The following is a 16056-nucleotide window of genomic DNA, read 5'->3' as shown; positions in this document are numbered from 1 at the left end:
ATAAAGTTTTGCTAGATCCAATGGCAACCGAATGTTGATGTTGAAAAATGCCGCAGCCGCAACCGCACCAAGCCGGAGAACATAAGCAAAACAAGAATCAAGTCTAGAAGAACTGTGTGCAGAAAAGAGTGCAAAATGATGATGAAGAACACGCGAGCAAAATTAAGAACCCCAATCGAGTCAAAGCCCCCCTAAAAAAGACACACAACAATAAACAACTTTGTCAATATTTTTGAGTAAAACTTTAAAAACAGTTATGTGTAGAAAATAACGGCAAATTTATTGATATGTATATAATTGGATTTTATCTTTGAAACCAATCATTGGAATTTTGTTGACAGGTTGGGTTAGCTTTCATTGAAAATTGCTGTCATTGAACACAAATTTTCTTATTGGCTGCGTTCAATCTCTGACAGATAGGGTATCCGGATACCTTTTTGTTGGTGTTTTACGTGTAAAATAACAGTTGATCAAAAACAGCTTAGATATCAAAAAAGGAATCCAAAGGTATCCAAGAATTTCTGAGGTATGTAGGAATGTCAAGCAACTTGAAAATTGATTTCAGCTTTTTGTATTTATTGGTAAACAAAAAGAAACAAAATGTTAGTTGAAGTTGTATTTGAGGATGATAGATTAAATGTTTTATCTTACAACAATTTTGACTTCGAAGCTTAAATGTTTGTCTGCTTTTGTGAACAGCTGAAAGTTGTTTTTATTTTTTGACAGATATCTCAATGCAACTATAATCCAACAATACAACTCGTTCAACAAGGTATCTAAAAATGCACCTATCCAAGATACCCTATCCAACACGAGATTGAACGCAGCCATTGAAATCAAGAATTTGTGGTTAAAATTAATCATTGAACGTTCAACTGACAAGTAGGGAATACAAAGGAAATGGAACGCTATCAGTTTTTGGGGTCGGTTATACTATACATAGTAAGCGGCCAGTTTTAGCTATCAGTAAAATCCATCAGTAAAATTTGAAATAGGAGGAATATGAAATGTTTTATTGATGAGCGTTTATGGCAATCTGTTTTCTTCCGATCATAACATCGAGCTTCGCGCCTCAGACAATTTGCTTACTGTTGCTTTCATCAGTAAAATTTTTAATGATGTGATCGGAACAGTACAAAATTGGAACACCAACAGTAAAACGAAATGGAATTTTTCGTAGCTTTTGACAGTCAGCTGTAAAACAAATTAAAATCGATTTATAAATTAAATAAAACTTTAAATACATTGTTTCTTTTTGAAAAAAAAAGTACTTGAATATAGGATTCATCTTATTTCATCAATCTTTTGTCAGAAATAAATCTGTATCATGTTGAAAAACTAAATACAAACATTTTACTGATGGATTTTACTGATACTATAACTGGCCCTTATCAGTAATATCCACCACCAAAAATTGAAACACCAGGAATCTTAAATTTTTTACTGGTGAGCGTTTCAATGAATCAGTAAATTTACGTCATAAAATTATATGTATCAAGTAAACTGAAGCTTTCTACCTCCTTTTTCGTGTTGGTTTTTATTAGTAATTTTTGTAATGACCAGATCGGAACAGTCAAAAATTGGAACGCCAACAGTAGAACGAAATGGATTATTGTTTTTGGCAATTGGTAGTCAGCTGTTCAGTAAAATTTCATCATTCAAAGCTTTAAACACACTTTCTCTTTTTCGCCAGCCATATCTCAAGAACCGTTATATTGGAGCAACATTTTAAACAATTTAGACAAAATATGAAATCCATTTTAAGTTGTTAATTAAGCAAAATATAATTAACTTAATGGTCCAATTTACAGTTAGGAAGTCCAATTAATAGGTCCGCTTAAGCTTGTTTGTTTTGTTAATTTGTACGAACTGCCAATTTTTAGACATGTTCGGGTGCCAGGTTCTTAATAAGATGGAATTAGTAATTTACTAGTTAATAGAAACCAAATAAAGGTTTTAAACTTCGGAGTAGCTAAATAAATAGATAGATATTTATAAAATTGCTACTTAGTAAAATATTAATACTTAAAAATAGGTTCTTCAAATTGTTGTGCCATTGATTTTAACATCAGATAAGATTGGCTTTTATTTATAAGACAAGAAAACTTTCAAAAAATGTCTTCGACTAAAATCTCTCGGGAATAAAAATAAATAATGGAATCCAACTTATTCTACCATATAAATACAGGTCCTGCCAAATAACTTGTTTTTTTTTTGGAAACATCTAGTTTAACTTCGGCTGTGTGGCACGTAGAGCTGTCCTGTTGAAACCAAATGTTGCCAATATCCTCCTCTCAATTAAACACAAATTCGTTCAACATGGCCCGATAACGATCGCCATTGACTCTAACTCATTGTTAGAAGAAAAATGGCCCAATTATACCTCTGGACCAAAATCCGCACCAAACTGTGATCAAAATCATGATTTGGAAAGCGTTCAAATTTTTTAACAAGCGGCCATATTGGCTTTAAAATTATAAAGAGATAAAGTTGGACGTGGCTATACAAACTGTCAAACTTTCAATTGAATCAAATTTCAAATTTTTTATCACAGTACTGTATACTGTGTGCACCTCTTCCCATCAGATGGCGGTTATTATATCGATGCGAAATATTCGCAATGCTTAATTTCCAAGATATAGAATAAGAAAAATACACAAAATTTAGATACATATACATATATAATGTACATAAGTACATAAATACAAACATATACTAGATAGAATAACATTTTACAGAAAGTTTCTTATTTGAAAGTTGTTATAATTATGATGTCACAGTGAATGCTTGTTTTGGTATTGTCGGTAGGTATTTACTTGTACATGTGTATGAAATTATTTATGATGAAAGTTTAATGATCATCGAAAACAAAAATTATTATAAAGCGGTTTCGTGCTTGTGACATATGAGGAGTGAAATTTTGAAGTCATAAAATTGATAATTAAATATGCAATTTAATGCATCATTTATCTACTTTCGCACTTGTTGCAGTAGAATTAATTGAACCGATTGAAATAAAAGACAACCAGGTGGTAGATTTGGCATAAAATTATAGCTTTAAAGTTTGAAACAACCGGAAATCAAATTCCGATTTGAAGTCTCCTTGACATTAGACATTTAAATTAACTACCTACCTATTGATGCTTTGGTGTTGCACCTTAGTGAGGTAAGTGTCTAAGGAAATGTATATTTTCAAAATAGTCAACGACAGGGTTTCATATAAAATTAACTTAATTTAATCATTAAACTTAGACTAAATAATTTAAAATTCATTTTTATCGTAAACCGACCTAATTTTTGTATTTAAATTATTGACATGCAGAAACATTTGTAAGTTCTTAAAAATGATGTTTGAAAAATGCAATAAAATTGTATGATTTTTAAAACTATTTCTTACAGTACCTAGGTGGAAATCCGGCCAAAGATTTAATCTGGAGAAAATACACTAGACAAGGGTCAACATTTTTTGTTGACGGGTTTCTTTTTAGGCGTGGGTTTTCAGTCTGACAATACTTTTTTCGTTCTTTTTGACAGCTGTCACTTGATTTATGCTCAGTATGGTTTGCTATTTCTTGAATCTCAGATTTCCGTTATCTCAGGTATATATAAATTGAATTTCTTATACCAATTGCTCACTCTTGCTGTCAAAAAATTAAGAACATAATGGGGGCATTCACTAAGCTAGTGGCTAGGCTACGCAGTCATGGGATTCTGATTGGCTAAATGCAACTAGAAAAGTAATTGAAATTTCCCCTGTGACGTAGTGTAAAAATTTCGGCTACAAAATTAGTGCAAACTGGTTTTGACGTTTCACAATCAGCTGCTCGGTAAGGAAAAATGTCTCAATCATATTATGTATATCTTCTATTTCGTTTTATTGAATTTAAAAGGAAAACAAACTACATATTTAAAGTTCTGAAAACACAAATGTTTGTATATTATATATTTGTGTTTGTCATAAATATGACAGTTCCGGATTGATTAGCTTTATAGTGCAATTTTGCATTCACAAAGCTAGTTGAATTTTGACTTCGTAGTAACTAGCTTTGTGAATGCAACCAATGTTTATGATTCCATTCTCAAGAACTCTGTAGCACAATTAAAACCAAAAAAAGGATATGCAAAAGCAAAATTTATTGGTAGGTGAGATTGAATATTAAATTGTGTTTATATTTAATTCTCCTGCTCTGAGAATTCTCAGGAATGTTAGAAAAATAATCTGGCTAAATAAATAGACATACTTAAACAATTAAATTAATTTATTAAAGGGAACTATTGATGAGTGCATTATATCTCGTTGTGAACGTAGAGCGTGTCTTTTAAGAATGTGTCGTGTAACACCAGAAGGACTTATTTTTTAGGGATTATGTGAAGTCTTTTGTCTACGCAGATATGTCCGAGACGATTGACTCTTTGGAAGAGAATATTCTGTAAAAGATAGTCGAAAATTGTGAATCTTTCCTGGAATTTATTCAAATCAGCTGTGGCCGCCAATTGCCCAATTGGTGGCAAACCCTTATCTTTATAATGAAGATAAATTCTTCACCATAATATGCGTTTAATTTGCTTTTGAAAACCCTTTAATTGGCTTATGACACTTCATGTCATCTAAAATCTACCACAAGAATTCCAAATTATGGAAGCTTTGTCCATATGTTCAATTGAAATTGTTATAGATTTTTTTAAAAGAGGACGAATCTCGAACAACAATCAAAAGTTGTGTTTTTAAGAAAAATATTCTATGGAATGACATGACATTAAGTTTAAGGTACATGTATTCTTAAGAATACACAAAATACGAATATGTACATAATGTATGTTGATGATTTTCAAAAGATTTATTAAGGTAATGTACTTACTTAGAATCTTTGAATTTAGCATCGTTTATAAATCTTGCAGAATAACGAAGCGGTGATCTGAAATTTGGATTATAATATTGCAATTAATTTATTGAGTTTTATTAAAAGCAAGAAGAAATGTTATGAACATTTAACGATTATGACAACTGACAACTTATGTTTGGAAATCATAGTTCCGTTCGCGTACCCTCCTAAAACAGTCCAATTTTACGAAAAAATACGAAATTTAACCAAATCCTGTTCGCGTGCTCAAAAATTTCGTAATTTTTCATAAAAGAGAGCGCTCAAGAGAGAGTAAAATATTTCCCCAACCTACAAATTTTAGCCCAAGAAATTTCTTTGGGCTGATTAGTGAAAAGTGTCAAATTTAAAAGAAATTCAAATAAATTAAATAAATTGCTTGCTTTTGCTGTCAGTTATAAAATTTAAAAATAAATTTTCAAAGAACAGTAACAAGACCGTAATATTTTGTGAAAAATTGTTTTTTTTTTTTTGGTGAGATAATTTTACCTCCACTCTTTAAAATATCTCTTTTTACAAATTTTAGTACAGAAAGTACGTGAACGGACCTCATGTAATGTTTTAAAACAAATACAAATTTAAGCAGTTTATGTTTCTACGATTTTTGACAGTTTTCTCAATAGAATTGACAGAGCAAGATAGAATTAAGGGTTACCAGAATTTTCCACTTACATAAAGAATAATTTAGAAATTTTTTGTCCTAAGAATTTCTTATGTCAGATTCACAGAGCAGAATTCACTTTTCATTTGGTCAGTTTATAATTCTAAGATCTTAGAGATTTCTTCATTCTCAGAAATATAAACATAATTTCTCACTTTTGCTGTCAGAATTTGTATGATTCTATTTGCGTTTGTTTTAGTTTTTCTTGTTAGTGTTTTTAAACCAAAAACACTGAGTAAACATTAGAAAAAATAGAAAGGCTTGAGAGGAAATGTCAATGCATATACTACTTTTAAATTTCTGAATAATGCAACCAAAACGAATAATAATTGACAATTGTTTTTCACTTCACCTGTAATTAGATATGTTCCCGAACAATGCACATCTTCTTATAAGAAAACTTATTTTCTCACATCATTGGCGTAAAATCTTAATCGATTTATTAAACTGCTAAAGCCATTTTTACTATTTTATTAAGCTAAAAAGCTGATTTTAAACGACTTTAACATCTTACTACCACTTAACAGTTTTCTTTAGTGAAAATCACTGAATGGCTGAAACACAAACACGCTTCAGCTTCGTCTGCGTTACGTGGGGCTGGTTCAAGGTTGCTTTGAATGTACTTCCAAATCCAATATGACATTTATAAAATGGCATTTCTGTCATTAGCCGGTGTTATTTTTTATCAAAATAAAAAAAATATTAGTTTTGAAACCGAAAAAATTAAATTTATCACGGAAGAAGCTAACACAGCCTATTATTACCAATTAGAATCCCTCCAAAAGCAAATGTATTTTGTTGGTTGACTTTTTTATAGATGTTGAGCTGTCAGACAAAGCAAATGTTCAACAAATTTTAACTAGAGCTTCCGTTTGGAGTCACATTACGTAACATTACGTTATTCCCTTGTGATTGTCAAATGAAACGTGAGGTCGAAGTTTCATTGTGATAGCATGCATTGATTTCCTTTGGTTGAACTCGTAAACGTCAGGCAAAGTCGAAGATGAAACGTTTCTGTTTTTCAGCCATTATTGACTTGCTAATGCCATACGAAATACATATTCTTATAAGAGCAGTGGATGGAATGTTCCGTTTTAGTGGCTGCGTTCAATTGGGTAGGGTATCTTGCATAGGTGGATTTTTAGATACCTTGTTGAACGAGTTGGATAGCTGTATTGAGATAGCTGTCAAAAAATCAAAACAACTTTCAGCTGTTCACAAAAGGCAGAGAAACATTTTAGCTTCGAAGTCAAAATTGCTGTAAAATAGAACATTTAATGGATAATTCAACTGATTCATCGGACGATGATGATTTGATAGGTGCATAACAATTTAATAAATAAGAGATAACCTTAATCTGTAAACTATGTTAAATACCCTGTTAGCTCAATTGGAATTATATACGATTAATAATTTACTTGCGAAATGTCCGGCTTTAAACGATTTACGTTTAAAAGAAACGAGGACTATTATGAAGTGACAATACCTAGATATAGTTTGGAAGAATTTCGATCTCATTTCCGACGAGCAGAAGTTGCTTTGCGGTAAGATTTTGAGTTGGTTTGTTCACAGTAGATAAAGTTTTAGCTTAATGGTGGGACTAACGCATGAACTTTTGTTGCATGATATATCCGTTTGGTTATCTAACGCTTCTTTTAAAACCATTCAAGGGGCACCATGAACTAGAATAGCCAATAAAATGTGAACAAACTAGTCTTGATACCTAAAATAAATTCCTTATTAACGATTTCAAATTATGAGGATCTCTTGCACAAAGTGCAGCAAAATAAAAAAACTTTACCAACAAATGTACCAATTTTCAAGTTTCTTGAAATCCAACCATGTGTTGAATCACCTGTTCTGTCAGATACCTACATACCCCAGAAATTCTTGGATACATTTGGATTCCTTTTTGACATCTCAGCTGTTTTTGATCAGCTGTTATTTTAAGCCTAAAACACTATCAAAAAGGTATCCGGATACCCTATCTGTCTGAGATTGAACGCAGCCAGTTTATTTGTTTTGTTGATTTTCACGAACTGTCACTCTTTAAACATATTCGGATGTTCGTTTTATTAAAAAAAGCTAATTAGCAATTTACTTTTTAGCAAAATGAAAAGAAAGGTTTAAAATTCTGGGTTCGCTAGTTAAATACTAAATATTTAGCAAATTGTTAGTTAATAAAATGCTAGCAAACTACAGGTTTTTTATAATTGTGTGCCACTATAATTAAATGTTTTAGGTTGATAAAGCGTTGAATGTCTGTATGGTTAAAGTCTACATAATCACGTAAACCCCTGATAAGAATGCAAAGGAATGTTCGCCTTTCTAATCGTTGTAGTAAACTGAGGACGGAGGGGTATTTTCCCGTCTTAACAACTGGGATATTTGGCTGTTCCTTTGCCTTCTTATCAGGATATCCTACGTAAGTCTACGGATTTTACTCTTTACAGATGAAACCATTGTGTGTGAAATAGTGTACTGCTAAAATACTGTCAATGATTTACAGTGCCGCGTGTGTAGTTGAATAGAATAATTGGCAACTATGTCAATATTTCCAAAATGTACGCCAAAATATGACTCCTTTCTACATGAACCTTGACAGAAACCAAAATAACATGTTGTGTTTAAACTGCAAATGTTGTATGACTTTTTGACGTTTTGTTTGACTTTTGAACCATTTCCTTTGATTATTGTTATTTTACTACGTACATTTCAAATTATTAAATAAAAACGTATATGCACACACATTGATTTAGACATTCACTTCTGTTCAAACTTGAAAAAGACTTTCATTCCAAAGGATTTAATTTTGCACTGTTTAATAATAAACTTATACAATATTTTACAGAGAACTGTTTGTCTTCATTATTGTTTGTGACGTAATGTTAAAATATTTCCTTTAATATTTTTATATCAAACTGCACATTGCACATGTGTGTCAATCGAAACACAAACAAAGAAGGAAATGGGTGTGTTCCCAACAGGACTTCAAATAAGTCCTCCAAACCCTTGAAGAGAATTCTATTCTTATTAAATTTTACCTAAAACACACAAAAAAGGACATCTCAATACACAAAATCAATAGCCACACCGAAGGACATTTTTGGAAGATGGAATCAAGGTTTTGTTTTTCTCGTTTTTTGCAAAACCTATCAAAATTAAATTCTACGATTTTTATATGAAATTGAATTTCGTGTTATTAAAATTTGGGACATCCATGGAGATACTCACATAACCAATGTCCTTCAAAAATCCATTCCTAAATGCGTATATTCAGGTGTAAAAACAAAACAAAAAGCTGACATTTAACCTATGAGACACAGTTTATGTTCATAGTGCATTTTCATTAAATTAATAAATAATTTCTCACACTTGAGGAAGACAAACATTAATTTATTTTTTGAGTATGATTTGATTTGGGATTAAAATTGTTTCTTTGCTGTTTTTTTTAAGAGATAAGTAAACTGTCATATTTTTATGAGGGTACCGTTTTTTTGAAGAAAATATTTTTGCAAAAACACTAAAAATTAGTACTGGAAAATTTGAGACTTGTTGTGTGGGAAAACCTAAGCTAAGAAAGACTGTAGTAAACTAGTGATTTCGAAAGTTTGTCGTGTTTTAACAGCCGGGATTTTCAGTTAGTAGTTGTTGGAGATGAAAGAGAATAATTCTGGCTATGCGCCAAGTCGATGTGAGAGACTTGCAGGGGTATTTCAATATAAATATTTATCACCAAAAACAACCCTTGTTGAACATGAATATGACAAAGGCAGTTCTCGAATATTAACCGCGATATAGCGCGGCACTACGTGTTTTTATTTTTGTTTCATAATTTTGTATGATATCGGATGTTAGATTTTTCACAAGAGAGGCAGCACATGAATGGAACGCGATGACAGGAAGTATTTACAACAATAATAACAATTTCAAAACAGGAGAGACCGAAAAAGTTTTGCAAGATTGCCAATGAAAAATTATTGTTGTTTTTTTTGTGTGTACAAAATTCGATGACATGCGCGGAGAAGAAGAATTAACTTAACTTCGAAATGTTTGTTTTCATTATTTTCGAAGTTCGAACTTTATACAATAATATTATTATGCAAGGTTTATCGAAAATAAGGTGAACATTTGTTGGCATTTATGTACATACTTTTGTCTAACTACATATTTACATATGTTCGTAAATATGTAATATGGGTGTATTTGACGTAGGAAGATGTTTTCAATTTGTTTTACGTCGTTTTCGAACAAGAGCAAAAACAACAAATGAATTGTGTATGGTGAGTAAGAAGTGACCTTCTGTCATTTCAAAATAGTGGAATAATTCAATACTGGAAACAATTTTAGATTTTTAGGCGAATATCACTTAAACAGAAGACAAATGTTCAAGATTTATTATTGTTTCCTATGAATAGTTCAACAAAATGTCACATGTATTTTAAGACATTATATGCGGTATATGTACATATGTGTACACAACTTTAAACATTTTACGATTATTCACACAATAAAAGGTACACAAATGAAGATAGCGATGCAGGGATGATTTATAGTTTAGGACCAATGTTTAGTAGTTAGAAATATAAATATTCAACAAATCGTAGAGTTTATTTGTTTTACTTGATTGACACAATTCAAAAAGAAATACAAGGTATGTAACGCTAATTTAACTCAAAAAGGAACAAAAGAGATGCAAAGCTAATTTGATTGGTAGGTGAAAAAGAGTAGCGAATTTTGTTTATATTTCATTATCTTAAACTAAAAAATGACTACCGAACCAATCAAAATTATTATTTCAAAAAAAAAAACTGTGTGTAATAATAAAAACTGTTCATAAGCGTCTTATTTAGATCTGCGTTAGACATGTTTATAAAGTCAGATTTGCGTTGAACAAATGTCACAAATGACATCAGCGTTGGGCAGATACACATGCACTTTTTTGGACTACAAAAAGCGCGGCAGATAAAACTAAAACATAGTACGACAAATTTCAGTCCGGGGCGGACCTGGGCCTCAACCAACATGCGTCTCCAGCCAGCTCGGTCCCTAGCTAGCTGTCTCCAGTTTCGCACGTCAAGTTGGTTGAGGTCCTCTCCCACCTGGGTGCGCCACCTGAGTCGCAGTCTTCGGGATTGGATTCGAAGACCTTCCGGGTGGGAGCGTTGATGTCCATCCGCTCTACATGACCTAGCCATCTAAGCCATTGGACTTTAATTCTGCTAGGACTTTACTTCTCAATTGCCTTCTAAGTCCAAAGAAGCAGCGATTTGCAAGAGTAATTCTTCGTTTGATTTCAGCGCTGGTGTCGTTGTCTGCATTAATAGCGGTGCCTAGGTAGACAAAGTCCTTAACTACCTCAAAATTATAGCTGTTCATGGTGACGTTTTGTCCAAGACTTCGTTGTTCAATGTCCTTTTTTGATGACAGCAAACACTTGGTCTTGCCCTCATTGACCACTCAACCCATCTTCTTCGCTTCCGTCGCAATGCTTAAAAACGCTCCACTTACATCACGCTTTGATCTTCCAATTATGTCAATATCATCTGCGTATCCGAGTAATTGGATGGACCTTTGGAAGATTGCGCCTCTAGTGTTGACGGTTTAGTTTTGTACAATTCTCTCCAGAACGATGTTGAAGAAGTCGCATGACAGTGCATCGCCTTGTCTAAAACCTTTCTGACATCAAATGTATCGGTGAGATCTTTTCCGACCTTGATAGAGCATCTTGAATTCTCCATCTTCATTTTGCACAAACGGATAAGTTTGACAGGGATGCCAAAACTAGACATTGTTTTGTAGAGCTCTTCCCTATAGATGCTGCCATACGCGGCTTTAAAATCGATAAAGATGTGGTGGGTATCGATATTAAGTGCCTGGGTTTTTTCCAAGATCTGCCATAGTGTGAATATTTGGTCGATAGTGGACTTTTCTGGTTTGAAGCCACACTGATAAGGACCTATCAGGTTGTTGACGAACGGCTTCAGACGTTCACACAATACGGCAGAGAGGATTTTATATGCAATGTTGAGGAGACTGATGCCTCTGTAGTTGGCGCAGTTTAGAGGGTCTCCTTTCTTATGTATCGGGCACACTATGCTGAGATCCACTCATCGTGCATCGCGCGCTTCTTCCGACCATATTTTGTAGATGAGTTGGTGCATGCTCCTTACCAAGCCATCGCCTGCTGCTTTGAATAGTTCGGCAACGATGCCGTCAGCTCCAGCAGCTTTGTTTGATTTAAGTTTAGACATAGCTATTTTCACTTCGTCAAGGTCGGGTAGGCGGAATTGTTGATCAGCGTCGCCGAGGTTGAGTGGTTCTATCTCCCTTACAGCGAAATTCGGTTCGTCATCGCCGTTATATAATTTGGAGAAGGGATCTTTCTAGGCGTAAGTGGCAATGGATTGGACATACGCTTCGAAAAGGAAACGACTGGATTGCAGGCCAAGCAATGCAGTAGAATCCGCTCACGTAAGAATGAAGAAGAGCTGGACGACCGAGAAGCACATGGCGCAGGACAGTCGAGGCGGAATCAGCGTCACCAGGCAAAAGTTGGAGGGAGCTGAAACACATCTCCGTACACGATGGAGCGTAGGTGTAGTACTCGTAGAGGCTCTAGAGGCCAACGGACTTAACAGGTCTGAGGACCTAAGTAAGTAAGTATCGAAAATGGGCAATGCTTTACCTAGCTCTGTCTTCCCCTCCCATTTTGACATTCAAAACTTTAAGACCAATATCCACCGGTATATCTTCTCTAATTTTTCCCTATTTTGCCCTAGGCCAATGTGTTTTCCTGTCCTGTTTTCTCTCACAAACCACCCGCCGCATTCTAAAACGCTATCCAGATTCGTATCTAAATCAATCGACGATGCTCGATTCCAACTGAGAAGTAGGTGGGTGGGGCTTTCGCAGTTAGGTTAAAATGTTAATTTGAATTCAACGCAGATAAAAGATCTACGGTCCGTGATCGCACAGGTATGTGACTACAGCTTGTTTGCGAAAAGGAGTGAAGATTATGAAAATATACTTTATCAATTTCTTCAGGGCTATTAACAAATGACTCACAGACATTTGTTGCGAAAGCGTTACAGATATCAACAGTTTTATCTAATGAAAGGTTCCTGTAAGTGAAGATAACTGGATTTTTTCTTTGAGTTTACAAAATTCCAAAATTTTTTAGGATTCTCTTTCAAAGAGGTGCCCATATAAGTATAACATAACAAGCATATCAAAAATTAGAAAGAGACTTAAATTGGTTAAAGAGTTCAACATAAAAAGAGAAATTGATTGGGGATAGAGTTTTGAGATACGTTGTCCATGCCTTATTTCTTTTGTTACGCAGTAAACGCAATTCTTTCGTGTACCAAGTTTGTATTTCTTGATTTCTTTAAGGGTGCATTTTTCTCAAAACAATAATTAGGGATCTTATAAAAAGTTGAAACTGCTTCGTCAACATTAGAAAATGCTAATGTATCAGCAATTCCAGAAATGTTTAAATCTTTAGAAAACTGGTGGAAATTACTCTTCTGAAATCAAAATTATATAAGCAATCAAAGGAATTACTGTGTTCAGTAAGGTGATAACCTAAGTCAAAAAAAATGTCCAAAGGGGGGTGTTATTTATTAATATTAGTAATTCCTGATCTAGGTTTTAAAAGAAGAGTACTAATAGCGTCAGAAGAAAAGATTTGTTGAGTTTTTAATACAGCTTGTTGTCTGTAAGTCAGTAAGAAGGACTAGAAGCGATAGTTCCAATTGTGAAGAAGAAGGAGAGGCTTCAAGGCAGGATTCGTCTTGGGATGGAATCCAGTCAATGTGTGATAAATTAAAATCACCTAGAAGTAGAATATTGGCGTGAGAGCTGTAAAAATGTATAAGATAGTCTAATGCCACGAAGAGATCGGTATAAGAAAAGTCCAAACTTTTTGGAGGAATGTAGACGTTTAAAACGAAAATAGTCTTATTCTGTACCATTATCTTTAAACATGCCATTTTAATATCGTGCTTGAAAGAATAGTGCAGAGATCACACATCAACACTAGAGGCACTATCTTTCACTATATGGAACGACGAGCTGTACGGGCTGCACAGCGACGTAGACTTAGCCAGAAGGATAAAAGTCCAACGACTAAGATGACTGGGTCACGTAGAGCACATGGCAACCAATGCTACAAGCCCGGAAAGTCTTCGAATACACACCCACAGAACAACGCAGTAGAGGAAGATCGCGAATCAGGTGGCGCGCACAAGTGGAAAGTGACCTCAACCAACTAGGAGCTCGAAACTGGAGACTTAGGAAAGCCGATCCATTCATTCTTTTGATGTCTTAGAATCTTGGATGTCAAACAAACAAATCTCTTGTGGTGGTCATTTTTGATTTCCGTCTGACGTTTTTAAAGATTCTTACATAAAACTTTAACTAAGCAGCCTTGCAAACGTTCTGTAAAATAAGTGTTTTAAATAATACAACAAACCAAAAAGACGATTATACTAACGCAGACTTTTGACGTTCAAAAAACGTCAAAATGCAAAAAATCGGTTTTGTTGTTGACAAAATGACTTCAAAACTCGACGCAGGAAGGTAAAAGGTCAGCTTATGAGTATAATAAACTTCCGATTAAAAAAAAGCATCACAAGAGTCCAAAGAGGTCAAACCGTTTTACTTATTACAAAAACACACCCTGGGAAAAGCAATATTCTAAGAGTGCAAACGTGTCAAATCAAAAGATTTAATTTATTAACTTCATTTTCAAGTCATCTCAATGATCTTTAAATATTGTATTTAAGAAAATTATCTTTTATTTTAACTCTATATTTTTTGAAAAGATTCTATGAAGTGTTCATCTTCATATAAATGCATATGTACCTAATGTATTTACCTTATTTCAACTTTTTCCGCATTAAAAAAAGAAAAACTACCAACAAATTAAATAAATGGCCATATTACCTCATATACTTAATTGAATAGATATAAAATAATCTAAGAGAAACTGACAAAGCCACACGGATAGTCATTTTCCAACAATAACATTCCTTACCTTAAAATAAAAATAGGAATAACATAGGTACCTACATGTGTTTATACGTATAGGTACTTCGAACAAAAGGTGACACCAGCACCTCTAGGACAAATAAACAAAATACCTCTCTAATGGGTGGCGCGGCATTCAAAGATAGAAAAAATAAAAACAACACAAAAACACGTCCTTGGGACTTTCAACACGCTAAAGTAAAAAAAAAACGCAAAATCTGTGGTTTGAGGAAGCTTAGGGCTTCAGGGGGAAATTGAAATGAGGTCATATATAATTTTATCAAATAAGGATTTTAAAAAAATTATTACTATCGTTAAGCTTACCTCTTCCTCGAAGCTATTCCAATAGAAGCTGATGTAACGTTCAAGCTTTGCCGCACTAGAGAATTTAGAGCCCCGGAATGTTGCTGTCCTGATGATGGCTTACTCCAACCTGGATCGGTGTTGCATCGAGGTCGAGGACGATACGAAAAACTGCTGTTGGCATCTGCACGTGGAAACATCTATTTATTACCAAAAATTTAAAATACACATTCACACACAACACGGCACAATGATGCAGTACAGAAACACAGCCAAAGTCAACAAATCTAACATATATTAATCTAGCTTTAGCTACAAGCTATACTACGGAGAGATTTTGTTAACCTTGATTCCAGAGTTCCACAGAGAGGGATCTAGAAATGCCCAAACATATGGGTTTTGTTAATTCGGGTATATCCTTCACTTTTAAGTAATCCATTTACGTCTTTCTGTCACCAAAATTATACAACACTACCGCACCACTAGGCACTAGACACTACTTTATTTTGTTTATTAACAACACTCTATCAAATAGCTGAAGCTATAGCTGCGCTCACGCGATTAAGGGGCTTTCGTTCGGTGTGAGTTGAACCGTTTTGGCATATCAGCATCGCCATGGGTGAAGTGGAATGTGAAATAGAAAATCAATTTTACTGTTTTGTTATTTAACATTCGAAAATGACAAAAAGCCATATGTTTCCCGGTCTCTCTGATCAAAACTCCCACTGACTGACAATGACGTCGCGCCTCACAGACACATAAGACCATTTGTTTTGAAAACTTGGCTAAAAAAATGTATTATAACTAAATATGTATTCCTAAGTGCGCTCTTGATTTCCTTAAACCTTAAAATATATTAAATTTTTGGCACTCCATCGCTTAAAAAAAAAAACAGGGGCGACTTTCCATTGCCGAAGCACGAATTTCCTTCCGATTTTTCACAGTTAGGTATTTTCTTTTTAAACTTAAACCTACTTTTTTGTATTTCATTTTTTTGAGCCTAAAACAAGCTCTTTTGAATTGATAGCACAGTGGACAAACAGCTAGGTATGTAAGGGGGCATGATGCCCCCGTGCAACCCTCTTCTTGGAATCACTATAGGATTTGGGGTGGGTGCGAGTTTGGGTATATGCTAAGTACTTTTTGCATTTGAGCACTAAAATCAGAGAAATCCCCAAC

General features: G+C 34.0%; 1 protein-coding gene across 2 annotated transcripts in view; it reads right to left on the bottom strand.

The window, feature by feature from the left end:
- Positions 1–15383, bottom strand: part of LOC129942747 (uncharacterized) — a 100493-nt gene extending 85110 nt beyond the window's left edge. The window contains exons 1-3 of one of the 2 annotated variants that reach the window (XM_056051797.1): positions 15223–15383; positions 14899–15061; positions 4860–4916 (exon numbers count right to left, since the gene is read on the bottom strand). In XM_056051797.1, coding sequence (XP_055907772.1) covers positions 4860–4916; positions 14899–15061; positions 15223–15316 — 314 coding nt within the window. In that variant the 5' untranslated portion in view covers positions 15317–15383. The remainder of the gene's footprint in view (positions 1–4859; positions 4917–14898; positions 15062–15222) is intronic. The other variant, XM_056051798.1, reaches the window with a different exon arrangement.
- Between the last annotated feature and the right edge of the window lie 673 nt (positions 15384–16056).

The sequence above is a fragment of the Eupeodes corollae genome, chromosome 1 (assembly GCF_945859685.1).
Source record: "Eupeodes corollae chromosome 1, idEupCoro1.1, whole genome shotgun sequence".
NCBI lineage: Eukaryota > Metazoa > Arthropoda > Insecta > Diptera > Syrphidae > Eupeodes > Eupeodes corollae.
Note: the sequence above shows the minus strand (reverse complement) of the source record. Positions and strands in the feature narration are given on the sequence as shown.